Source organism: Dama dama, chromosome 5 (assembly GCF_033118175.1).
Source record: "Dama dama isolate Ldn47 chromosome 5, ASM3311817v1, whole genome shotgun sequence".
Lineage (NCBI taxonomy): Eukaryota > Metazoa > Chordata > Mammalia > Artiodactyla > Cervidae > Dama > Dama dama.
Window position 1 is genome coordinate 131,150,386 of NC_083685.1, and position 25,767 is coordinate 131,176,152.

The following is a 25,767-nucleotide window of genomic DNA, read 5'->3' on the forward strand; positions in this document are numbered from 1 at the left end:
AGCCAAAATTCACATCTGCATGCACTTAGAAGTGCAGCTTTTCTTTCTTCCAATAATAATTTGTAATGCGTTGTGAAAAACTTTACAAACGGCATACAGCACTCCACACCTGGCCAGTTAACTAGTGTTTCAGCCATAAGGACAATGATACAGCCCACACTGTTACTGAGATGGATCAGTGTGCTTTGGACATACGCACATGTATGTGTGTATCTATTAGGAACATTTTTGGACATATAGCTCAGTGCTCGCTCTGTCTCCATATGTATATTCAGAAAATAAAATTTAAAGCATACCCTAATGTAATTAATCAATTACAAAAGAAAATATTTTTAAGGGTATTATAATTTAAAATAGGCTTCCCAGGTGGCGCTAGTGGTAAAGAACTAGCCTGCCAATGTAGGAGACATGAAACAAGGGTTTGATCCCTGGGTCTGGAAGATCCCCTGGGGGAGCAGATGGCAACCCACTCCAGTATTCTTGCCTGGAGACTCCCATGGACAGAGGAGCCTGATGGGCTACAGTCCATGAGGTCACAAACAGTCAAACACAAATGAAATGCCTTAGCATGCACAGCACACATGCACATAATTTAAGACACAACAGTTAGATTTTTCTACACCATTATGGGAATACCAATACTTAAAAAAAAACTTCTCAACTATCAAACTGATATTGTTTTTAAAAAAGACATCGACTCACTGAAAATGACATTACAAACATTGATATTTTTCCACCAAATTTTCAAGGGTAGGAGAAGTATATTTTGGGTCTGATTTCAATATAGTTGTTTTTGCAAAAGTTTTGTCATATTTAAGTAGTAGAGGCTTTCAATCTAATGCAATATTTAGAATATGTACATAAATTACTAATTTTAAATTACTTTAATGTTGAGAAAGAATGATTAATAAGATCAAGAATAGCTTGTACCTTAAAAAGAGGTAATTCAATGTATCTATTACATGCCTATAATTTATGGATATCATTGTTATTTAAAAATCATATACAGGTCTGAGGACACAATAAAGTAAACCGGGAAATTAAAAATTCTCTGGCCTCCGGATGCATTTTCTATGATGAGACTTCATTTGACTCTATATATGTTAGGTTTGTTTTGAGAAGTCATTTTTAAAAATTCATCTCTAGTAATAAAATATGCTTCTGTGAGAAATAAAGTATGTTAACATAAGTTGCTTCACTGAATTAAAATTAATCCTCCATAGAGAAAACTGTGAAACAATACTTATCTGATAATATAGAAATTCCAAAGAAGCTACCAAAAAAGTAACTAGAGCAAATAAGTGAGTTTAAAAAGGTCATAGGGTACACAATCACTATTGAAAAACTCTATTGTACTTCTCAATAGTAGTAATGAAACAATGAGAATGCTGAAACATGAAATGATTAGGTATAAATCTAATAAAATTAAAGCAACATCTGTATGCTGAGAACTGCAAATGCTGATGAAAGACAATTAAAGAAAGCTAAATAAATGACAGTAAAGTTCATGGACTGGGATACTGAATATCATTAAGATTTCACTTTTTTCCAAACTGAGAAATAGATTTAATACAATTGAAAAGTCCCAGTAGGATTCTGTGCAGAATTCATTTCACTGACTCTAAGATCAAAAGAACTACCGTGAGCAAAACTATTCTGAAAAAGAACGAAGTTGGACAAACCATACTACTTGTCTCCAAGACTGACGATAAAAGCTACAATAATTAAGACAGTGTGGCATTGGTGAAGGAAAGATATACATGTCAACAGAACAAAATTTGAGAGTCTAGTATGCACACACGGATGGCCAACTGATTTTCAATAAAGCTGCGAAGATGATTCAATGTAGAAAAAATCTTTTCAACAAACAGTCTTGATATAATGGAATCAATCTATGTCTTGCACCAGTCACATGAACCATAGAAACAAATATAAAACTTGTAAAAGAAAACAGGAGAAAATCCCTGTGACATTATGATAGGCAAAAATTTCTTAGAAATGACACCAAAAGCCTGACCTTAAAAGAACAAACTGATAAACTGGATTACATAAATATTAGGAACTTCTGCTCTTTGAAAAATACTGTTAAAAGAATGAAAAGAAGCCACTGACTGTAAAAGTGTTTCCAAATCATAAATCTTATGAAGAATTTGTATCTAAAATACATTAAGAACACTCAAAATTCAATAGTAAGACAACAAATAACTGAATATGAAATTAGAAAAACATTTAAATAAACACTATACCAAGGACAGAGGAGCCTGGCGTGCTGCAGTCCAAGGGGTCCCAAAGAGTGGGAGCCGGCTGAGCGACTGAACACCACCTTAAAATACCGGGGTGAGAGAACTTGAGGCAGCCAGTGCCTGACGAACCCAGCACCGAGATCTGTCTCTCGGGACGACTCCCACCCGGGTCTCCATCTTACCTTCTTCTCTTTGAGCCCAGACGGTCCGGGGTCCCTCGGGGGCTGCAGACTCCCAGCCTGCTCTGTCTTGGGGGGGGGCCACCACAATCTCCCCTCAGCCCCATCAGACACCAGGCCTGACTTTCCCCGAGACCAGAGGAGTCTAAAGTCAGAGCAGCCCACGTCCTTTGCCTCATGGATACCCAGGAGCCAGCCGAGAGCAGGAAGCAGGCTCGGGAGAGGCACCGCTCCAGCGCTGCTCTGATGCCCCTGGGGCACAGCCTCCCGCCCCGATGGACAGGCGCTCAGGTGGGTGGCAGCAGCGAGGTCACAATCCGGCTGTTACTAGCATCACGCAGTGCTGAAGACCACACGCCCTGTCCTGTGACTCTGTCTCCCAGAGGCAGGATGGGCAGGAGGCTGAAGACGCCCCCGGGCTTAGGGCCAGGACAACAAGCCGCTGGGGACTTCCGCACATCACTGCTCAGCCTAGAGTGGTGATGATGAAGAGCATTCTGAAAGAACTGAAGAACGTAACTTGAAAATCACATATACACCATCTGGCAAAGAAATCAATGAGCACATTCCCTTTTCCCCTAAATGCAAGGTTATCTTTGGCTTACTTCTCCTGTCATCTCAGGAGCATGTGTGCTAAGTCGCTTCAGTCGGGTCCGACTCTGTGCAACCCCATGGACTGCAGCCCGCCAGGCTCCTCTGTCCATGGCATTCTCCAGGCAAGAACACTGGAGCGGGTTGTCATTTCTTCCTTTAGGGGATCTTCCTGAGCTGAGGATCTTCCTGACCCAGGGATCAAGCCCATGTCGCATGCATTAGCAGGTGGATTCTATACCACTGAGCCACCAGGGAAGTCCACTCAGGCCCTTTTTAAATTCTGTGGCTTAGGGTCTGTCTCTCCTGCTGGGGTGTGAACTCTGCGAAGGCAGGAATCTCTGGCTGTTTGTTCACTGCAATAGCAAGCCTCCAGGATCACTACACACAGAGTAGGTATCAAACGCTAAGGCATTACAAACGCACCATTGCCTGCTAATCGCCCGTGGCATCCACGCTTCTTTTTTTAAATAGTAACCCTCAGCGCACATGCTCACAAGTCCCTGCTCCCCTGCAGTAGCCCAGGACTAGGATTTCTCCAGCACGGTGTGATGGGAGTGAGAGGCAGCTGCCGTCCCACTTCCTAGAGGCACGTCATTTGTCCTCGTCCTCCTTGCCCCTTCCTGCCGCTTGAGCACGGGTGACGGGCAGAGGGAGGCTCCACATTGGAGACGACAGAGCCACGCCACCAGCCAGCAGGGCCCTCCATGACCTCCTGGGACGGAACCATTGGCTCCCACCCTGAACCAGACTGTGATGAGAGAGCAAGATAAACTCCCAACCTCACTTGTCCACAGTTTGGGGATTCTTTTTTACAGAAGCTTGGGCTCACTGTAAAGAATATGCAGAAGACTTCATACAATGTTTCACTTTTGATTTATCAATATAGTGAATTACACTAATAGCATTCCTAATATCAAGCCATTTTTGCATTCCTGGAATAATCTCATGTGGCCATGGTAAGCTGTTGTTGTTCAGGAGCTAAGTCATGTCTAATTCTATGCGACCCCATGAACTGCAGCGATCAAGGTTTCCCTGTCTTTCACTATCTCCCGGAGCTTGCTCAAACTCATGTCCATTGAGTTGGTGATGCCGTCCAACCAACTCATCCTCTGTCGCCCCCTTGTCCTCCTGCCTTCAATGTCTCCCAGTATCAGGGTCTTTTCCAAAGAGTTGGCTCTTCGCATCAGGTGGCAAAAGTACTGGAGCTTTACCTTCAGCGTCAGTCCTTCCAATGAACATGTAGGGTTTATTTCCTTTAGGATTGACTGGTTTGATCTCCTTGCTGTCCAAGGGACTCTCAAGAGTTTTCTCCAGCACCACAATTCAGAAGCATCAACTCTTTGGCACTCAGCCTTCTTTATGGTCCAACTCTCACATCTGTACATGACTACTGGAAAAACCATCCCTGTGACTATATCGACCTTTGCTGGCAAAGTAACATCTTTGCTTTTTAATACTCTAGTACATGATGTTTTAAATGCAATACTAACCTCTACTGCCTAATATTTTATTGGCTCTTTTTACAATATTCATGAGTGAGATTAATTTGTGTTTAGAGGGATATCATTTTCAGGTTTTAGTATTGATATTATGGTAACCAGAAAAGATTACTAGATCAAAAGGCATAGATATTTTTAAACTTAATAACAGGTTACTGAAGGCTTTGAGGAAGGTTGTAGCAATTTATACTCAGTAACAGCACTTTAGAATATTTATTCACTGCACCCTCGGTATTTTGTACCCTTATTTTAAAACAATACTCAGTATTATTTATAGTAATAGTAACATGCTTATTTGATATATGAAAAGTAGCTTCTTGTCTCAGTATTTCCTTGATTACTTGTGAAGACAAAGAGGTTTATTTCAGCCAATCACACTTTTCCTGGTCATGTACATTACTATTATTTTTTACTGTATCTTGTATAGTACTCAATTAAATTAACTGACCACTTAAAATCATATTTAATCCTCATGATACTGCCTCAACCAGAATAACTGCTTTCCTTTTGTGATGAACGATGGTCAGAACGAGACTTGATTCTCGGCCCAGGGCCGTCCACTGTCCTGTGCCGACTCCTCCGCAACCTCAGACCCGACACCCGACACCTAACGCCCGTCTGCCCGCCAAGCGCTGTCGTCTCACAGAGGCGAACACACACCCAGGAGCCTTCGGGTAGGACACCGGCGCCCACTCCTCAGTTTGAAGGTCACTTTCTGAAGATGGGAGATACACTGGTCTACCTTCAGCAGCTTCTCAAGTCAATAACTACCTTTTGCTGCACTGATCTAAGAGGTTTTTCCTTCATTCTGCGTAAAAAATTTTCCCTCAAGAACATCCAAAAGGAGAAAGCCAGCAACTTCTGGTGAATGGCGGTGCTCCCCTCTCTTCTGGTACAGTTGGCACATTAGGAAGTTAGGCCACAGAATGAAAAGGGGGACTTGGAAATTTTAAATGTTTACTTTTAAAACAAACTGATTTATTTATAATTCTAAATGTTATTTTCAAATAACCCCTAACATAAAATATACTGTCTTTTAATTTTCTCCTGGTAAGACAGCTGTCTAGCTTAGGCACACAGGACTGTGATCTGCTCTCCAGACTTGCTAGAAAGCAGGAGTGCTCTGCCTCGGGCAGCAGGGTGGAGGGAGGAGGTGCAGAAGGTCCTCAGGAGACCAGGCACGCCCCCCTCCTCCGTCCACATGCCAGACTCTGCAGTCCCACTCACGTGGGGGCGGTGAGACCTTGACCATGTAAATATTCAAGCGCGAATGATGACAGACATGCTGCTATTTCCGCTTAATAAGCAAACACCCCAGAAACGATTCCAGGGTTTACTTCGTGGAATCACTGAGAAACAGGCGCATCACATGAGAATCAGGAGCAGGAGAGAGCTGGGAACTGGTGTAAAACTGAGCCTCGAAGGGATATACAGCTCCTCTCGTTACACGTGCATAAGACCTAGCCCCCATTACCACCCAAAGAGGGCTTACAACTGAGGCAACTGAAGATACTTTAAAATTCTAAATGTTAATAAGCAGAGTACATCATACAAAATGCCGGACTGGATGAAGCACAAACTGGAATCAACATTACCAGGAGAAATATCAATAACCTCAGATACGCAAATGACACCACCCTTACGGCAGAAAGCGAAGAGGAACTAAAGAGCCTCTTGATGATGGTGAAAGAGGAAAGTGAAAAAGCTGGCTTAAAAATCAACATTCAAAAAATAAAGATCATGGCACCCAGTCCCATCACTTCATGGCAAATAGATGGGGGAAAAATGGAAACAGTGACAGATACTATTTTTTTGGTCTCCAAAATCACTGCAGATGGTGACTGCAGCCATGAAATTAAAAGATGCTTGCTCTTTGGAAGAAAATCTACGACAAACCTAGACAGCATATTAAAAAGCAGGAACATTACTTCGCCAACGTATAGTCAAAGCTATGCTTTTTCCAGGAGTCAAGTACGGATGTGAGAGTTGGATCATAAAGATGGCTGAGCGCCGAAGAATTGATGTTTTGAACTGTACTGTTGGAGAAGACTCTTGAGAGTCCCTTGGACTGCAAGGAGGTCAAACCAGTCAATCCTAAAGGAAATCAGACCTGAATACTCATCGGGAGGACTGATGCTGAAGCTGAAGCTCCAATACTTTGGCCACCTGATGTAAAGAGCTGATTCACTGAAAAAGACCCTGATGCTGGGAAAGACTGAAGGCAGGAGAAGAAGGGGATGACAGAGGATGAGATGGTTGGATGGCATCACCGACCCAATGGACATGAGTTTGAGCAAACTCCGGGAGACTCATTGAAAAAAGCCCTGAGGCTGGGAAAGACTGAAGGTAGGAGAAGAAGGGGATGACAGAGGATGAGATAGTTGGATGGCATCACCGACTCAATGGATATGAGTTTGAGCAAACTCTGGGAAGACTGGCGTGCTTCAGTCCATGGGGTCACAAAGAGTTGGACACGTTTGAGCAACTGAACAATAAATATAAATGAACACCAGATCATCACACTCAGATTATGAACATGCCCAAAGTTTTTCACTGTGTGGATCACAACAAACTGTGGAAAATTCTTAAAGAGATGGGAATACCAGATCACCTGACCTGCCTCCTGAGAAATCTGTATGCAGGTCAAGAAGCAACAGTTAGAACTGGACATGGAACAACAAACTGGTTCCAAATAGGGAAAGGAGTACGTCAAGGCTGTATATTGTCACCCTGCTTATTTAACTTATGTGCAGGGTACATCACACAAAATGCCAGGCTGGATGAAGCACAAGCTGGAATCAAGATTGCTGGGAGAAATATCAATAACCTCAGGTATGCAGATGACACCATCCTTATGGCAGAAAGTGAAGAAGAACTAAAGAGCCTCTTGATGAAAGTGAAAGACGAGAGAGAAAAAGTTGACTTAAAACTCAACATTAAGAAAACTAAGATCCTGGCATCCGGTCCCATCACTTCATAGCAAATAGATGGGGAAACAATGGAAACAGTGACAGACTTCATTTTTGGGGGCTCCAAAATCACTGCAGATGGTGACTGCAGCCATGAAATTAAAAGACACTTGCTCCTTGGAAGAAAAGCTATGACCAACCTAGACAGCATATTAAAAAGCAGAGACATTTCTTTGCCAACAAAGATCCATCTAGTAAAAGCAGAGACATTACTTTGCCAACAAAGATCCATCTAGTCAAAGCTATGGTTTTTCCAGTAGTCATGTATGGATGTGAGAGTTGGACTATAAAGAAAGCTGAGTGCAGAAGAATTGATGCCTTTGAACTGTAGTGTTGGAAAAGACTCTTGAGAGTCCCTTGGACTTCAAGGAGATCCAACCAGTCCATCCTAAAGGAAATCAGCCCTGAATATTCATTGGAGGGACTGATGCTGAAACTCTAATACTTTGGTCACCTGATATGAAGAACTTACTCACTGGAAAAGACTCTGATGCTGGGAAAGATTGAGGGCCGGAGGAAATGGGGATGACAGTGGATGAGATGGCATCACCAACTCAATGGACATGGGTTTGAGTAAGTTCTGGGAGTTGGTGATGGACAGGGAGGCCGGGCGTGCTACAGTTCATGGGGTTGCAAAGAGTGGGACATGACTAAGCGACTGAACTGAACTGAGTTTTCCAAGTTTCTGTCTGTGCAGGTTTTTTCTTTTGTATTAGATTAACTTATGGTTACGTTCAGAGGCATCACTAGAGCCCATCACACCAAGCTGAGGTGTGCATGCCCAGGAAACGCCAACCGGAAGCTGACCAATGAGAATGGAGCTCTGCGAGGGTCAAGCTGGATGCTGTATGTCGATCAGTTTTTGTAAATTTGAACTGTTTGAGAGTAACATTTAATTAAAAATTTTAAGGACACAAACTTCACCTTCTTTGCAAAGGAAAAACTTGGGGAAAAGATCAAAGTAAAAAGGACAGAATTGAGATCAGAATCCATTTTAAGTCAAGATGACAAGGTCTTCATAAGTTAATATTAATCATTTAATTATAAATCTCAAAGGTTTAAGTAGTTTTTGTGACCTTAGCTTTGGATAATTATACCATACGGAGCTTTTCTTAAATTTGAAAAAGATGCTGAGTTGTTGCTCCAGGCCTTTGGTGACTTTCGGCTGGCAGAATTCCAGTATGGTCCTTCAGATGCCATTAAAATTATAGACCAGGAGCCCGAGCCTGTAAGTACCATGTCAATTTCACAAGAGCTTTTAAAATTCAGTACAGTGTACAAAATGTGTGATGTGTTCATATATTTTAAGATATCAAATTGTGAAGCTTAAAGCCACTACTTACACTGGAGATTTCACAAAGGACCTGACAGAATACACTAAATACAAATAACACTTTTGTGTTTCATAAAATCAATGGACAAAATTAAAAGGCAAATACCAAAAATACTTGCCACAAAGAATTTTCTCATGCTAAACAAGAAGTTCATATAAGGTGATCAGAACAATGTAAGGACATCAACTGCAGAGAAACAGACGAAGGACATGAACACACAACTCTCAGGAAAGGAATAATGACCAACGGATCTGTTATAAATATCCAGTCTCACTCTTAAATAGGAAATTAGAATCAATAAATGTTTGTCACCAACACCCTGCCCCCCAAATTAGAGTACTAATACTAAGGACTGGCTATATGAAACAGATATTCTGTGGGGAAAAATATAAATTAGTACAACGTTGTTGAAAAGCAATTTGACCCTGTAATTCAACTGGGATCTTAAACTAAGGGGAAAAATGGAAATGTTGACAAAATTTTTAGTATGAAGATGTTAATTTTTGCATCAATTTAGATAACTTTTAAAGCAAAATGTTTAAAAAAAATTGAAGAATCTCGGCCTGGGTGTCGCACCGAGAGGCCCGCCCGCGCTGAGGCTCTACCGACCGGAGAGGACAGGAGAGAGGGGACAGGGTGCCTTCCCGGGGCAGAGACCTGCGGGCAGGAGCGAGGGAGGCGGCCCCCAGGTCCGGCCGCAGTCCCTGCGGCTCAGCGGGAGTCGGCTCACAGCCGCATCGCAGCCGCAAGCATCAGGGTCCACGGTCCCGCCAGGCGGCTCCTCCTCCGCTCTGGAGACGTTTTCAGCCTAAACCCCGACTCCTGCGCTCTGAGGACCACTCCTTCCTGCAGCGCCCCGTCCTCCCCTAGCGCCCCCGCCTTCCTCACTGCCCCCTGTGGCCGCGCTCTGTCCACACCGCCGCCTGCAGCGCCCTGCCCACAGTCACAGCCATCCTCAGTTCCAAATCCTGGACCTTCCTCCCCGCCCAGCCTTCCGGATTTTGTCACATCCTTGATAAGCGTCCTTTCCAAACCACCTCCTGCTATTTCTAGGAAAATACACTTTTCTCCTCTTCCTCTCTGTCTCCTCCCCGACTTCACCAGTCCTGCCTGTCTGGTGGTTTGGGGTATGACTCCCAGCCCCAGCGCTGCAGCCCCCGCTCTGTCCGGCCCTCCTGAGGGTCGTCTACAAACGCTCCTCCAAACCAAATTGCTACTGGGCCTGAATGGAGTGCACCCTCTCCGGGACCAGAGGCCCCGACAGGCCTGCTCGTGAATGCTGAGGGCGGGACTCACACGGAATGGCTGCCCTCTGGGCCGACTCAGACCCGCCTCCTCCGGCAGGGTCGCCACCGTACTGCACCTCGAGGCGCCCTGGGGGCCCCTCATGGACTGACCCCTCCGCTGCGCTGGTCATGCCAACGCTGACGGAAGAGCCTAACAAGCCCTGTGGGTCCTGACACTTCAGGGCGAAGGAGCCCTGAGCGCCCCCGGGGTTTAAGCTCGGAGCTAAGACCAGCGCCGTGTGAGCTTGGCAGGCCTGCTGGTCAAGCCTGGCCAGACCGCGCCGTTCGCCTCCCAGCCACCTACACGTCTGTCACGGCGCGGCTCCGCGCCTGCCCGCCCTAGCCCCGCGTCGCGGCGTCCAGGTGAGTCTCACCTGTCCCAGGTGTGCCCGGACGCCCTTATGAGCCGCCTCCCCCGCTCAGATCGCCCTGCTCGCCGCCCCTGCGCGTCCCGCAGCCGCCCCTGACCACGGGCTCCTCAGGGACAGGGTCTCTCGTTCTCGCCTTTCTGCATGGTTCCCAACGCCTCAGACACAGATGTTCCAGAAATACTGGCCAAATAAACTACTGGCGGCATCCAATACTATTTTATTATCTATAACCTGTATATCCGTTAACACCACATATAAACCTGTACTTGAAAACTTTCCACTATTACTGAAAAGAACCCTTTAAAACGTGGACGCCTGATTGAAGAGAACAGAGGCCTCAGCTGCCTGTTTTAAGTGTGGCTTCACTATCTGGAGTTTAACCCTCGGGGCACACGGTGCCCAGGCCACTGAAGTCTGTGTCCTTGGAGACACTCTGCCCGGTGGGCAGCGGTGAGCAGCGGGGGTGGGAGCGCTGTCCTCATCGTCCCCCTGGCTGTGGCCAGAGGCTGAGACGCCCCGCAGCAGACGCCTGGCCCGGACACTGTGCACTCTGCCTCAAAGCTCTGACTGCACTGCTCTGACGAGATGGCCGCCGCGACCCCACTGGGTGCACGACGGCCCCGCGGCCGGCCGTGTCCCTGAGGCTCCGACGCTCCCCCGCCTCTCAGCAGAGGGGACTGAGGCCGTGTGCCCGCTGCTCCAGCACCGCCCTGCAGCTGCTCCGGACGACCCGCTCACAGCGCCCCCTCTGTCCCCCGCCGCCCCGACACGTCTGAGCCAGAAGCAAACCCTGAGCCCCGCTGCGGACACCCGGGCCCCAAGGGGACGGGGCTGGTCACCACCCTCCGTGCCCCTGGCCACCCCAGCACGGTCACCTCCCGCCTGAGTTCCCGCAGTAGTTGAACTGGTCTCCCTGCGTCCAGCTCTGCCCTCAGTGGGCCTGCTCAGAGAACCGTCAGCCGGGACCCACCCCCGGCCTCCGCGGCTCACAGGGGCAAAGCCCAGGCCCGTCCAAGGCCTCCACTCAACGCCGAGCCCACACACCCCTGCCCACTGTGATGCTCGACAGCACACGCGTCTTTGGTCACTTGGCAGGGGTGCTCCGTCAGTCCCTCCCTGGGAGGCAGGGGCGAGTTGGAGAAGCCTGAGACGCACACACTGTGCACCTGCAAGGCTTATAAACTGGGGGGACGGCTCCAGGCCACCCCTGAGAGGCGAGCCCGGAAGGCAAGGCGGCGGCCTGGGCCCAGCGCGCGCCAGCCCGCCTCCCACCGCCCGGCCACCTACCTTCTCCAGCGTCAGCTCCGTCTCGGCGGCGTGCGTCTTCTTCAGCTCGAGCCTCATCCTCTCCGATTCGGCCTTCAGCTTGCTCACCGCGGCCTCGTGGTCCCGCGCGGCCCTCTGCTTCTCCTCCTCCCGCAGGAGCCCCAGCTCCACCAGCTGCTGCTTCCGCTGCGAGTTCACGCTGACCAGCTCCTCTCTCAGCTTATGCACCTGCGCCTCCATGTCCGCGAGCACCTTGCGAGGGAAACGGCAGAGGCTGTGACGGGGTTGGGAAGGACGCGAGCCGCCAGAGGCCAGACAGACGCGCCTGCCATCCCCGCCTCCGCCTCCTGCTCCGCCCGCCAGCCCCTCCTGGCTCCGACCGAAACGCCACCCGAAATGTTTTACCCCTGACAACGCCTTTAGTTTTGTTTCAAATACCTTTGTAAATGGAATATTACTTGGTTCTTCTGCAACTTGCTTCTTCAAGTATTTGGCATTATGTTTCTGAGATTCCTCAGTACTTGCTACTCAATTTTTGTTTTTATTTCATTGATTTCTGCTCTTATTTTTGATATGTCCTGCATTCTACATTCTTGGAGTCTTTTTTTATTCTTCTAACTTCTTATCTTGGATATTTCACTCATTTATTTTTATCCTTCCTTCTTTCTTGATTTATAAACTTAAGACTATAAACACCACTCTACTGCTGCGTAAGTTTAACCTCTTAGATACACGGTATTTTCATTATCATTTAATTCAAAGCATTTTTAACTTTCATTTTTATTTTTTCTTTGACTTATGACCTGTTTAAAAGTATGTTTCTTAATTCCCAAACACGTGGGCATACTAACTTCCCAGGGTTGTCACAACAAAGTACGAAAAAGTGGGTAGCTTTAGACAGGTTTACTCTCTCAAAGTTCTAGAGGCTACAGAATTATCAGACTGGACTTATTAATTTAACATCTCTGTTCCATTCTCTCTCCACTCATTATGAACTCACACAGATGTAAATTACATCTTCCTATTTTTTCATTTCATGAATTTCTCATATTTTCCATCTCTTTTCCTCTCATCTACATTCTAGGCATTTTCTGCATGTAATTAGATCTCAAATCCATACAGATTCTGAATTTCAGTTCTTTTGTTTTTATTTTGGGGAGTTTATTCTTATACAAATGTGTCTGGTGAGTGTTAAATGCCTTTAACCACTTTAGTAAGTAACTTCAAGTCCTTTAAAGTCTTTCACTTTACAGCACATACTAACCATGACTCCTCGATCTGCGGTTGATGATTCCAGCATCTCGACTGTTGTTCAGAATTTTTAAGACCCTGGGTTCACCATGCTTTGCTTTTTGTCACACTATGTTGTTACTGTTTTCAAACACAGGCTCGTATCTGATGGGACTGGAAGTGGTTCTCCAGCCGCCATCTGACCCTGACAGACCCTGAAGATGTCAGCGTGTCTGGATGGCTTTAGAGCAAGTTTTCAGCCTCGTATCCCAGGGCACACCGAGGTGGGAGTTCAGGCATCGGATGTTCATGAGCACTCGCTTGTAGGCGTGGATTTTCAGGGGCACCTCACTCAATACTAAGGTTGTTTCTAGTTTACTGGTTTCTTTCTTTTTATTGAAGTACAGTTGCTTTAAGGGCTTCCCCTATTACTCAGTGGGTAAAGGATCTGCATGCAATGCAGGAGACACAGGAGACCTGAGTTCGATTCGTGGGTCAGGAGGATCCCCTGGAGAAGGAAATGGCCACCCACCCCAGTATTCTTGCCTGGAAAACCCGTGGACGGAGGAGCCCAGTGGGCTGCAGCCCAGGGGTCACAGCGACAGTTGCCTTATAATGCTGTCGGTTTCTGCTGCGCAGCAGAGGGAACATGTACATACATATACACGTTTAAATGCTGGTGTTTAGTTGCTGAGTCGTGTTCGACTCTTTGCAACTCCATGGACTACAGCCTGTCAGGCTCCTTTGTCCATGGATTTCCCAGGCAAGAATGTTGGAGTGAGTGGCCATTTCCTCCTCCAGGGGATCTTCCCCATACAGGGATCAAACCTGCATCTCCTGCCTTAGCAGGCGGATTTTTACCACTGGTGGCTCAGACAGTAAGGCGTCTGCCTACAATGTGGGAGACCTGGGTTCGATCCCTGGGTCGGGAAGATCCTCTGGAGAAGGAAATGGCAGCCCACTCCAGTACTCTTGCCTGGAAAATCCCATGGATGGAGGAGCGTGGTAGGCTACAGTCCATGGGGTCGCAAAGAGTCGGACACGACTGAGCGGCTTCACTTCACTTTCACTGGGGAGGCCCTATATACACGGCCCCTCTTCTTCAGATTTCTTTCCCGTTTAGGCCACCACGAGCGCAGAGCATAGTTCCCAGTGCTGCACAGCGGGTTCTCATCCGTTACCTGTTTAATACGCGGTGGTGCGCACAGCCGACGCCGCTCTCCCGGTTCTCATCCGTTATCTGTTTAATACGCGGTGGTGCGCACAGCCGACGCCGCTCTCTCGGTTCTCATCCGTTATCTGTTTAATACGCGGTGGTGCGCACAGCCGACGCCGCTCTCCCGGTTCTCATCCGTTATCTGTTTAATACGCGGCAGTGCTCACAGCTGAAGCCGCTCTCTTGGTTCTCATCGGCTATCTGTTTAATACGCGGCGGTGCGCACAGCCGAGGCCGTTCTCCTGGTTCTCATCGGTTATCTGTTTAATACGCGGTGGTGTGCACAGCCGAGGCCGTTCTCCTGGTTCTCATCGGTTACCTGTTTAATACGCGGTGGTGTGCACAGCCGACGCCGCTCTCCCGGTTCTCATTGGTTATCTGTTTAACACGCGGCGGTGCGCACAGCCGAGGCCATTCTCCCGGTTCTCATCGGTTATCTGTTTAATACGCGGTGGTGCGCACAGCCGAGGCCATTCTCCCGGTTCTCATCGGTTATCTGTTTAATACGCGGTGGTGCGCACAGCCGAGGCCGCTCTCTTGGTTCTCATCAGTTACCTGTTTAATACGCGGTGGTGCGCACAGCCGACGCCGCTCTCCCGGTTCTCATCCGTTATCTGTTTAATACGCGGCAGTGCTCACAGCTGAAGCCGCTCTCTTGGTTCTCATCGGCTATCTGTTTAATACGCGGCGGTGCGCACAGCCGAGGCCGTTCTCCTGGTTCTCATCGGTTACCTGTTTAATACGCGGTGGTGTGCACAGCCGACGCCGCTCTCCCGGTTCTCATTGGTTATCTGTTTAACACGCGGCGGTGCGCACAGCCGAGGCCGTTCTCCTGGTTCTCATCGGTTATCTGTTTAATACGCGGTGGTGCGCACAGCCGAGGCCATTCTCCCGGTTCTCATCGGTTATCTGTTTAATACGCGGTGGTGCGCACAGCCGAGGCCGCTCTCTTGGTTCTCATCAGTTACCTGTTTAATACGCGGTGTTGTGCACAGCCGACGCCGCTCTCCCGGTTCTCATCGGTTATCTGTTTAATACGCGGCGGTGCGCACAGCCGAGGCCGTTCTCCTGGTTCTCATCGGTTATCTGTTTAATACGCGGTGGTGCGCACAGCCGAGGCCATTCTCCCGGTTCTCATCGGTTACCTGTTTAATACGCGGTGGTGCGCACAGCCGACGCCGCTCTCCCGGTTCTCATCGGTTATCTGTTTAATACGCGGTGATGCACACAGCCGACGCCGCTCTCTTGGTTCTCATCAGTTACCTGTTTAATACGCGGTGGTGTGCACAGCCGACGCCGCTCTCCCGGTTCTCATCGGTTACCTGTTTAATACGCGGTGGTGTGCACATGCCGACGCCACTCTCCCGGTTCTCATTGGTTATCTGTTTAATACGCGGCGGTGCGCACAGCCGAGGCCATTCTCCCGGTTCTCATTGGTTACCTGTTTAATACGCGGTGGTGTGCACATGCCGACGCCACTCTCCCGGTTCTCATTGGTTATCTGTTTAATACGCGGCAGTGCTCACAGCTGAAGCCGCTCTCTTGGTTCTCATCGGCTATCTGTTTAATATGCGGCGGTGCGCACAGCCGAGGACGTTCTCCTGGTTCTCATCGGTTATCTGTTTAATACGCGGTGGTGCGCACAGCCGACGCCGCTCTCCCGGTTCTCATCGGTTACTTGTTTAATACGCAGTGGTGCGCACAGCCGACGCCGCTCTCCCGGTTCTCATTGGTTATCTGTTTAATACGCGGCAGTGCTCACAGCTGAAGCCGCTCTCTTGGTTCTCATCGGCTATCTGTTTAATACGCGGCGGTGCGCACAGCCGAGGCCATTCTCCCGGTTCTCATCGGTTATCTGTTTAATACGCGGTGGTGCGCACAGCCGACGCCGCTCTCCCGGTTCTCATCGGTTACTTGTTTAATACGCGGTGGTGCGCACAGCCGACGCCGCTCTCCCGGTTCTCATCCGTTATCTGTTTAATACGCGGTGGTGCGCACAGCCGACGCCGCTCTCTTGGTTCTCATCGGTTATCTGTTTAATACGCGGTGGTGTGCACAGCCGACGCCGCTCTCTTGGTTCTCATCGGTTATCTGTTTAATACGCGGTGGTGTGCACAGCCGACGCCGCTCTCCCGGTTCTCATCGGTTACCTGTTTAATACGCGGTGGTGCGCACAGCCGAGGCCGTTCTCCTGGTTCTCATCGGTTATCTGTTTAATACGCGGCGGTGCGCACAGCCGAGGCCATTCTCCCGGTTCTCATCGGTTATCTGTTTAATACGCGGTGGTGCGCACAGCCGACGCCGCTCTCCCGGTTCTCATCGGTTACCTGTTTAATACGCGGTGGTGCGCACAGCCGACGCCGCTCTCCCGGTTCTCATCGGTTACCTGTTTAATACGCGGTGGTGCGCACAGCCGACGCCGCTCTCCCGGTTCTCATCCGTTATCTGTTTAATACGCGGCGGTGCGCACAGCCGACGCCGCTCTCTCGGTTCTCATCCGTTATCTGTTTAATACGCGGCGGTGCGCACAGCCGACGCCGCTCTCTTGGTTCTCAACGGTTATCAGTTTAATACGCGGTGGTGCGCACAGCCGACGCCGCTCTCCCGGTTCTCATCGGTTATCTGTTTAATACGCGGTGGTGCGCACAGCCGACGCCGCTCTCCCGGTTCTCATCCGTTATCTGTTTAATACGCGGTGGTGCGCACAGCCGACGCCGCTCTCCCGGTTCTCATCCGTTATCTGTTTAATACGCGGTGGTGCGCACAGCCGAGGCCGTTCTCCCGGTTCTCATCGGTTATCTGTTTAATACGCGGTGGTGCGCACAGCCGACGCCGCTCTCCCGGTTCTCATCGGTTATCTGTTTAATACGCAGTGGTGCGCACAGCCGACGCCGCTCTCTTGGTTCTCATCGGTTATCTGTTTAATACGCGGCGGTGCGCACAGCCGAGGCCATTCTCCCGGTTCTCATCGGTTATCTGTTTAATACGCGGTGGTGCACACAGCCGACGCCGCTCTCCCGGTTCTCATCGGTTATCTGTTTAATACGCGGTGGTGCGCACAGCCGACGCCGCTCTCCCGGTTCTCATCCGTTATCTGTTTAATACGTGGTGGTGTGCACATGCCGACGCCGCTCTCCCGGTTCTCATCCGTTATCTGTTTAATACGCGGTGGTGTGCACATGCCGACGCCGCTCTCCCGGTTCTCATCGGTTACCTGTTTAATACGCGGTGGTGCGCACAGCCGAGGCCGTTCTCCTGGTTCTCATCGGTTATCTGTTTAATACGCGGTGGTGCGCACAGCCGACGCCGCTCTCTTGGTTCTCATCAGTTACCTGTTTAATACGCGGTGGTGCGCACAGCCGACGCCGCTCTCCCGGTTCTCATCGGTTACCTGTTTAATACGCGGTGGTGCGCACAGCCGACGCCGCTCTCCCGGTTCTCATCGGTTACCTGTTTAATACGCGGTGGTGCGCACAGCCGACGCCGCTCTCTTGGTTCTCATCGGTTACCTGTTTAATACGCGGTGGTGCGCACAGCCGACGCCGCTCTCCCGGTTCTCATCCGTTATCTGTTTAATACGCGGTGGTGTGCACATGCCGACGCCACTCTCCCAGCTCATCCCCCCCTGCTTCTTCCCTGCTTGATGACAGTTCTCCAGTTTCTGACTCATTGGCACCTGGTGGCTCTTTGGTGTCCCAGCCTGAGGCCCAGTGGCAGCCTAGATCATCACCTTAAGCAAACCCTGGACTTTGTTTTTGTTTTACTCCTATGCCCAATAAAAGTTCCCAAACTCAAGTTCAAGTTTACTTGGTTTTAGAAAAGGTCCTCAAGGGCGAGAGCTGTCTTCAGCACTCCGCTTACACTTCTGGGTTTCTGTTTTCATTTAAATGCTGACATCTGCGCATCCTAACTAACTCAACCACTTGTGAATACACACACACACACACACACACACACACACACACACACACACAATGTTCTTTTAAAAACTGTATCTGGCCTTCTGAGTTGTTTTCACAGGGAAAGCAGAGCAAGGACCCTGGCATGCCCAGCTACCAGATGACCGGCTGGTTCAGGCTGAGGGGCCTTGGTGTTGCTGTGACTGTCTGTGCATTAGCTGAGAACACGGCATTTTCTGACACACACTGGGAACTGTTCAAGGCACTGCACACTTCAACAAGCACCATATAACCCAACTATCGCCTGACTGGACACACCTTCCAGGGCTGGGCATCATCATTCTGTATATTTTTATCAGTTGACTAGGTACATAATGGTAACTTAGAGGAAGGTGTTTTAAATTGCTGGCAACACTGGTAATGCACTGGCTTCAATCCAACGGTGATTTTCAAATAGAAAAACTATGCTGAAAAATGTATCCACTAATTATGGAAGAAATAAACATTAAGTGAAAGGACTCAATGCTGAAGGCATCCCTCAGGTATTTAATATTTCAGTCATTAGCATGTGCTGATAACCAGAGTGAGGAAACTGCCAAGATCAATCTGGAATAGATGTGTTCATTTTTCTTTAATATTATAAATAGTAAGCTATAAAACTTCACCTATGTGACTGACATAAAAGAGCAGAATTATTTTAAAAATTCAAAAATTACTAAAGGCTGTGTCTCTAAGAGACAAACCATAAGGACAACTTTTAGTTAACCTGACTCTTAAATAACAGTTCAAAAACATACAGACCAGAAAGCATGGCAGCAACCCCAATGTCCCTTGATGGATAAATGGATAAGCGAAGTGCGGTTTATACACACAGTGGGATATTATTCAGCCTTAGAGAGGAAGCAAAGTCTGCAATATGCTACAACACATATGGATCTTGAAGACATGATGCTAAGTGAAATAAGCCAGAAGTCAAAGGCTGTGTGATTCTCCTTATGTAAGGTACTTAGAAGAGTCAAAACCACACAGATAGAGAGTCTAAGGGGATTGTCAGGGCCTGTGGGTGAAGAAAGGAGAGTTGTTTTAATGGAGACAGTTTCAGCTTTACAAGATGAAAAGAGTTACGTGATAGATGGTGATGATGGTCTCACACAAGGTGAATGTACCTAATATCACTGACCTGTACACCTAAAAATGGTTAAGATGGCAAATTTTATATTATATGTATTCTACCATGATAAAAAATTAATTACAAAAACCCTCCAACAACACAGACCAGTTTCCTCAGAAAGATAATGGCTCTTGAAACCACACTGAATCTGCAAAGTTCTGGCAAAAGAAGTGGCAGGCTTATCATCATCTTATAAATGATTATGGATTGTCAGGACTATCATCCCAAGCAAACATTTTAAATGCTCTTTATGAAAGAAAAATACATTAATATTTAAATTGAGGACATGTCCATAGTTAAGAAGCAATCATTTTGATTATTTTCAAAGTTGAAGAATTATTCTATAAGCACTTTTGGAATAACAACACATTAACAACTTATTGATACATGAAGTCACTTTCATACATTTCATAGAGTTTATGGGCAATCCTCACCACAGACTGAGGTATTAATCTATAACTATACATAAGTCAGTATTTATTAAGACTTATGGTGTAGAAGCCACTGTGATAAGAGACCTCCAGAAAAGCATTTTGCCTAAAAGACTTTAGACTACAATACATAAGCTACACATACGCATACATGCATACACACACACACACACAAACACACACACACACACAACACACACATAGCGTAAGAGCCAAGACAAAGGGTCACAAGAGGTCAGAGAGGGAGCGGTTATTTGAGCGCAGAAGAATTCTGGAAAATTGAATAAAACCTAAGCATCTGAGATGGACCTTAAGAGAAAAGACAGTAGCATCTGGAGACAGAGGTAGATACAGGATGTTTCAGGCAGAAATAATGAGCCACAGGAAAAAGCGAAACAGAGCATTAAAAAGGAAGAGAGGAGACTCAGAAAAGAGGAATTTGGTGCAGTTATTGAAGGATTTCAAAGTTTAATGTTTTCAGGTTTCCCACAAATTAAGATAAACCAAAAAGGAGCTCCTAATAAAAAAAAAATCACCAAACCACCACTGGTTAGTCAACAGAAACAGATTTCCACGTGCAAGCATTCAGATATCAGAAAAAGAATATAAACATGGATTAACTGTTTACAGAAACAAAGGATAGAGTTGCAAAATGAGTAAACCAGAAGAGATGAAACAAAAATGACCAGATTTGACAAAGAACCAAACATAATTGCCGAAAGTAAAAATGCTGCGTAAAAGACAGAATGGGTGAGTTAAGGCGGCACAGACACAGTGGGAGTGAGAGTAGTGAACCGGGAGGCAATCTTAGTACCAGACCAGAGGCGCAGCACAGTAACAGAGCCGAGCAGGGAAAACAGACTACACTCGGCAAGGGGCATCCCGGAAGCAGCCAGCACACGAAGCCCCAGAGTTTGGTTTCTCACACCATCCCCCAGTGAAAGGAGCCAGTGGTCCTTGGACGGATGGCAGGACATCCCTGAGCTAATCCGGGGACAGCCTGGTGCACTGGAAGTGGGCAAGTCACACTGACGGAGGCAGATCTCAGGGACGGGCCAGGGGAGGAGCCCCCAGCGCCCCAGCTGGACCACCGGAGAAACCAGTGCTGGGCTCCACCGCGTGGACCCACATGGGTAGACGTGATCCCACTGATAATGACAGGAAAGAGGTCAGCGTTTCTCGCAGAAGAATTCCACATCACCATAGAAGCACATTCCACAAATCCCTAATAGACACTCCTCAAAACTGTCAAGATCATCAGAAATAAGGAAAATCTGACAAACTGTCCCAGTAAAGAGGAGACCAGGGAGACAGGAAGTAAAATTAATGTGGCATTCTGGATGCAATCTTGGAACAGAGAAACACATTAGGTAAAAATTAAGGAAACCTAAAGAACATGTGGATTTCAGTTAATGATGATGTGTTAATATTGGTCATATAAAAAGATATGGAGTCTTCTCCAACACCACGGTTCAAAAGCATCCATTTTTCAGCGCTCAGCTTTCTTTATAGTCCAACTCTCACATCCATACCTGACCACTGAAAAAACCATAGCCTTGACTAGATGAACCTTTATTGACAAAGTAATGTCTCTGCTTTTTAATATGCTGTCTAGGTTGGTCACAACCTTCCTTTCAAGGAGTAAGCGTCTTTTAATTTCATGGATGCAATCACCATCTGCAGTGATTTTGGAGCCCAGAAAAATTAAGTCGGTCACTCTTTCCACTGTTTCCCCATCTATTTGCCATGAAGTGATGGGACTGGATGCCATGATCTTAGTTTTCTGAATGTTGAGCTTGAAGCCAACTTTTTCAGTCTCCTCTTTCACTTTCATCAAGAGGCTCTTCAGTTCTTCTTCACTTTCTGCCATAAGGGTGGTGTCATCTGCATATCTGAGGTTATTGATATTTCTCCTGGTAATCTTGATTTCAGCTTCTGGTTCTTCCAGGCCAGCGTTTCTCATGATGTACTCTGCATATAAGTTAAATAAGCAGGGTGACAATATACAGCCTTGACATACTCCTTTTCCTATCTGGAAACAGTCTGTTGTTCCATGTCCAGCTCTAACTGCTGCTTCCTGCCCTGCATACAGGTTTCTCAAGAGGCAGGTCAGGTGGTCTGGTATTCCCATCTCTTTCAGAATTTTTCACAGTTTCTTGTGATCCACACAGTCAAAGGCTTTGGCATAGTCAATAAAGCAGAAATAGATGTTTTTCTGGAACTCTCTTGTGTTTTCAATGATCCAGTGGAGGTTGACAATTTGATCTCTGGTTCCTCTGCCTTTTCTAAAACCAGTTTGAACATCTGGAAGTTCACGACCCCAAAAAGATGTCCTTTTCATTATAGGGGACTGGAATGCAAAAGTAGGAAGTCAAGAAACACCTGGAGTAACAGGCAAATTTGGCCTTGGAGTACAGAATGAAGCAGGGCAAAGGCTAATAGAGTTTTGCCAAGAGAACGCACTGGTCATAGCAAACACTCTCTTCCAACAACCCAAGAGAAGACTACACATGGACATCACCAGATGGTCAACACTGAAATCAGATCGATTATATTCTTTGCAGCCAAAGATGGAGAAGCTCTATAGAGTCAGCAAAAACAAGACCAAGAGGTGACTGTGGCTCAGATCATGAACTCCTTATTGCCAAATTAACACTTAAATTGAAGAAAGTGGGGCAAATCACTAGACCATTCAGGTATGGCCTAAATCAAATCCCTTATGATTATACAGTGGAAGTGAGAAATACATTTAAGGACTAGATCTGATAGACAGAGTGCCTGATGAACTATGGATGGAGGTTCGTGACATTGTACAGGAGACAGGGAGTAAGACCATCCCCAAGAAAAAGAAATGCAAAAAAGCAAAATGGCTATCTGAGGAGACCTTACAAATAGCTGTGAAAAGAAGAGAAGCAAAAAGCAAAGGAGAAAAGGAAAGATATTCCATTTGAATGCAGAGTTCCAAAGAACAGCAAGGAGAGATAAGAAAGCCTTCTTCAGCGATCAATGCAAAGAAATAGAGGAAAACAACAGAATGGGAAAGATTAGAGATCTCGTCAAGAAAATTTGAGATACCAAGGGAACATTTCATGCAAAGATGGGCTCAATAAAGGAAAGAAATGGTATGGACCTAACAGAAGCAGAAGATATTAAGAAGCGGTGGCAAGAATACACAGAACTGCACAATAAAGATCTTCACGACCCAGATAATCACAGTGGTGTGATCACTCACCTAGAGCCAGACATCCTGAAATGCGAAGTCAAGTGGGCCTTAGGAAGCATCACTATGAACGAAGCTAGTGGAGGTGATGGAATTCCAGTTGAACTTTTTCAAATCCTAAAAGATGATGATCTGAAAGTGCTGGACTCAATATGTCAGCAAATTTGGAAAACTCAGCAGTGGCCACAGGACTGGAAAAGGTCAGTTTTCATTCCAATCCCAAAGAAAGGCAATGCCAAAGAATGCTCAAACTAAGGCCATGTTCAGTAAATCTTTAATCCAATTTTCTGCTGATGGATGGGGCTGTGTTCCATCCCTGCAGTTTGGCCTGAGGCCAAACTACCCTAGGAGTAATGGTGACCTCCTCCAAAAGGACTTCTGCTAGCATGCCATGACCCCAGGGCCTCTGCAGTCAGCGTCACTGACCCTGCAGCAGGTTCTTTGGAAGAAAAGCTGTGACAAAGCTATGCAGTGTATTAAAAAGCAGAGACATCACTTTGCTGAAGTATAGTCAAAACTATGGTTTTTCCAGTAGTCATGTGAGAGTTGTTGGACCATAAAGTCTGAATATAGAGCAATTGATGCTTTTAAACTGTGGTGTTGGAGAAGACTTCTTGAGAGTCCGTTGAACAGTAAGGAGATCCAACCAGTCAATCCTAAAGGAAATCAGACCTGGATACTCATTGGAAGGACTGGTGCTGAAGCTGAAGCTCCGACACTTTGGCCACCTGATGTGAAGAACTGACTTACTGGGAAAGACCCTGATGCTGGGAAAGATTGAAGACAGGAGGAGAAGGGGACGACAGAGGACGAGATAGCTGGATGGCATTACCGACTCAATGGACATGAGTTTGAGCAAGCTCCTGGATATGGTGAAGGACAGGGAAGCCTGTCAAACTGCAGTTCATGGTCACAAAGAGGTAAACACAACTGAGCAACTGAAAAACAACAAATTAATATTGGTGCAAAACTGAAAGCACCCCTCAATGTAAGATGTTAATAATGGGGGGACTGGGGCGAGATCACAGAGAGCTCTCTATAGCACCCTCTCAATTTCTCCCTAAGTCTTTAAAATAGTCTATTTTCAAAATCAGGACAAAAAGAGCATAGAAAAAGGTGGGAAATATGAAAAAAAAGAGCAAGATAGTATATCAATAATCAAAACACAAATAAATGGACCAAAATTACTAGTTCAAATAACACAAGAGTTTAAATTTTTTAGCATCAAAATTCATCCATGTTTTTTATGAGACACACCAAAGTCATGAAGAGATTGAAGTAACTAGATGAACAAAGTTAACCTGTAAAATATTAATGAACGGCATTTTTAAAACAGTGTCACCAATGACTTTTTTATGTCAGTCACCAGCAGGACACATCTAAGTCTGTATACATGTGATAAAACAACCTTAAAATATACACAACTGCAGGGGAACTGTGGGAGAAAATCCACCATTCCAGTAAAAGAGTTCATCATACACACACACACATGCAAAATTTGTGTCAATGTATTGCAGGGAATTGGTGGTATCAAAGATATTATTTGGCAAGACTGCAACTGCAACTAAATTAAGAACCATAACAAAAATGAAAAGAACAAAACCAAAATAATTTCTCATATACTTCAAATATTAAAAATATATACCTTAAATAACTCAGGTTTCAAAATGAAGTTAGGATAACAATTAAAAGTACTTATAATTAATCTCTGGAAGGAGACACAGCCCACTATCTAAATTGGTCTTTTATATGGGAATGGGGATGTTAGTCCTGATGGGGTGCATGGGAGATATTTCACTGCATCTATTTTTATGGCTTTTAAATTCTGATTGGTGTTAACTGTGGTAAAGAATCTGCCTGCCAAGCAGGAGATGTGGGTTTAATCCCTGGATCGGGAAGATCCCCTGGAAAAGGAAATGGCAACCCACTCCAGTATTCTTGCCCGAGAAATTCCATGGAGAGAGGAGCCTGGCGGACTACAGCCCCTGGTGTTGCAAAGAGTCGAACACAACTAAGTCCGAACACGAATGCACTAATCAAATAAATATGTAACATTTAAATTCTGAAAAATGACTGATAATGAACATTTTCCTTTTCAAATCCTGAAGGATGAAACTAAAGGAAGTAAGTAGCCTTAACATGCTACTTATTTTTAAAAGGCTAATTATTAGTGAAATAGGCAACCAATTTAAGAAATCAGCAAGATAGAACAGTTTCTCCTAAGACTAATGAAGGACACAAGGAGGAAGGCACACACACACAGATGCTCGAGATGGGGGCCGAGTGTGGCCAGGTCGCCGGGAGAAGAGATGCCGGCATCCAAGGAGGGACACAAACTGCAGATCCACCAAGGTCACAGAGGCAACACCGCAGAAACGTCACGCCAGTAAGCAGACGTGCTGGGTGAAACAGATCCCTAGGAGAACGTAAAATGAAGAAACTACCAGCTAAATAATCCAATTAAAGAAACTGAAAGGACAGTGAAGAGCCTTCTGACAAAGAAAACACGAAGCGCAGACTTTACAGGTGAGTTCTAGGGGAATCGCCCAGGAGGTGCATCATTCTAACTTTTCACACACTTTTCTAGGGAATAGAAAATGACAAGTAAACACTGAAACTATTTCAGAAGTCATAATATTGATGCCAAAGGAAGACAGGAATGGGAAGAGAAATAAAAACTATTGGCCAACTCAGTCATGAACCAGATATAAAAATTTTAAATAAATTATTAACCAACCAAGTCCAATAATGCATAAAAATAAAATACATCATCACCAAGTTGCAGAGGATGCAAGGGCAGTACAACATTTATAAAATTCTATAAATACCAATAAAGATCAGATTTAGATGAAAAGAAAA

General features: G+C 46.3%; 1 protein-coding gene across 3 annotated transcripts in view; it reads right to left on the minus strand.

Moving 5' to 3' along the window:
• CEP112 (centrosomal protein 112) overlaps positions 1–25,767 on the minus strand; it is a 309,494-nt gene that overhangs the window by 88,894 nt on the left and 194,833 nt on the right. For all 3 annotated transcript variants that reach the window (XM_061145040.1, XM_061145039.1, XM_061145038.1), the window contains one exon: positions 11,763–11,993. In XM_061145040.1, the coding sequence (XP_061001023.1) occupies positions 11,763–11,993 (231 nt within the window). The remainder of the gene's footprint in view (positions 1–11,762; positions 11,994–25,767) is intronic.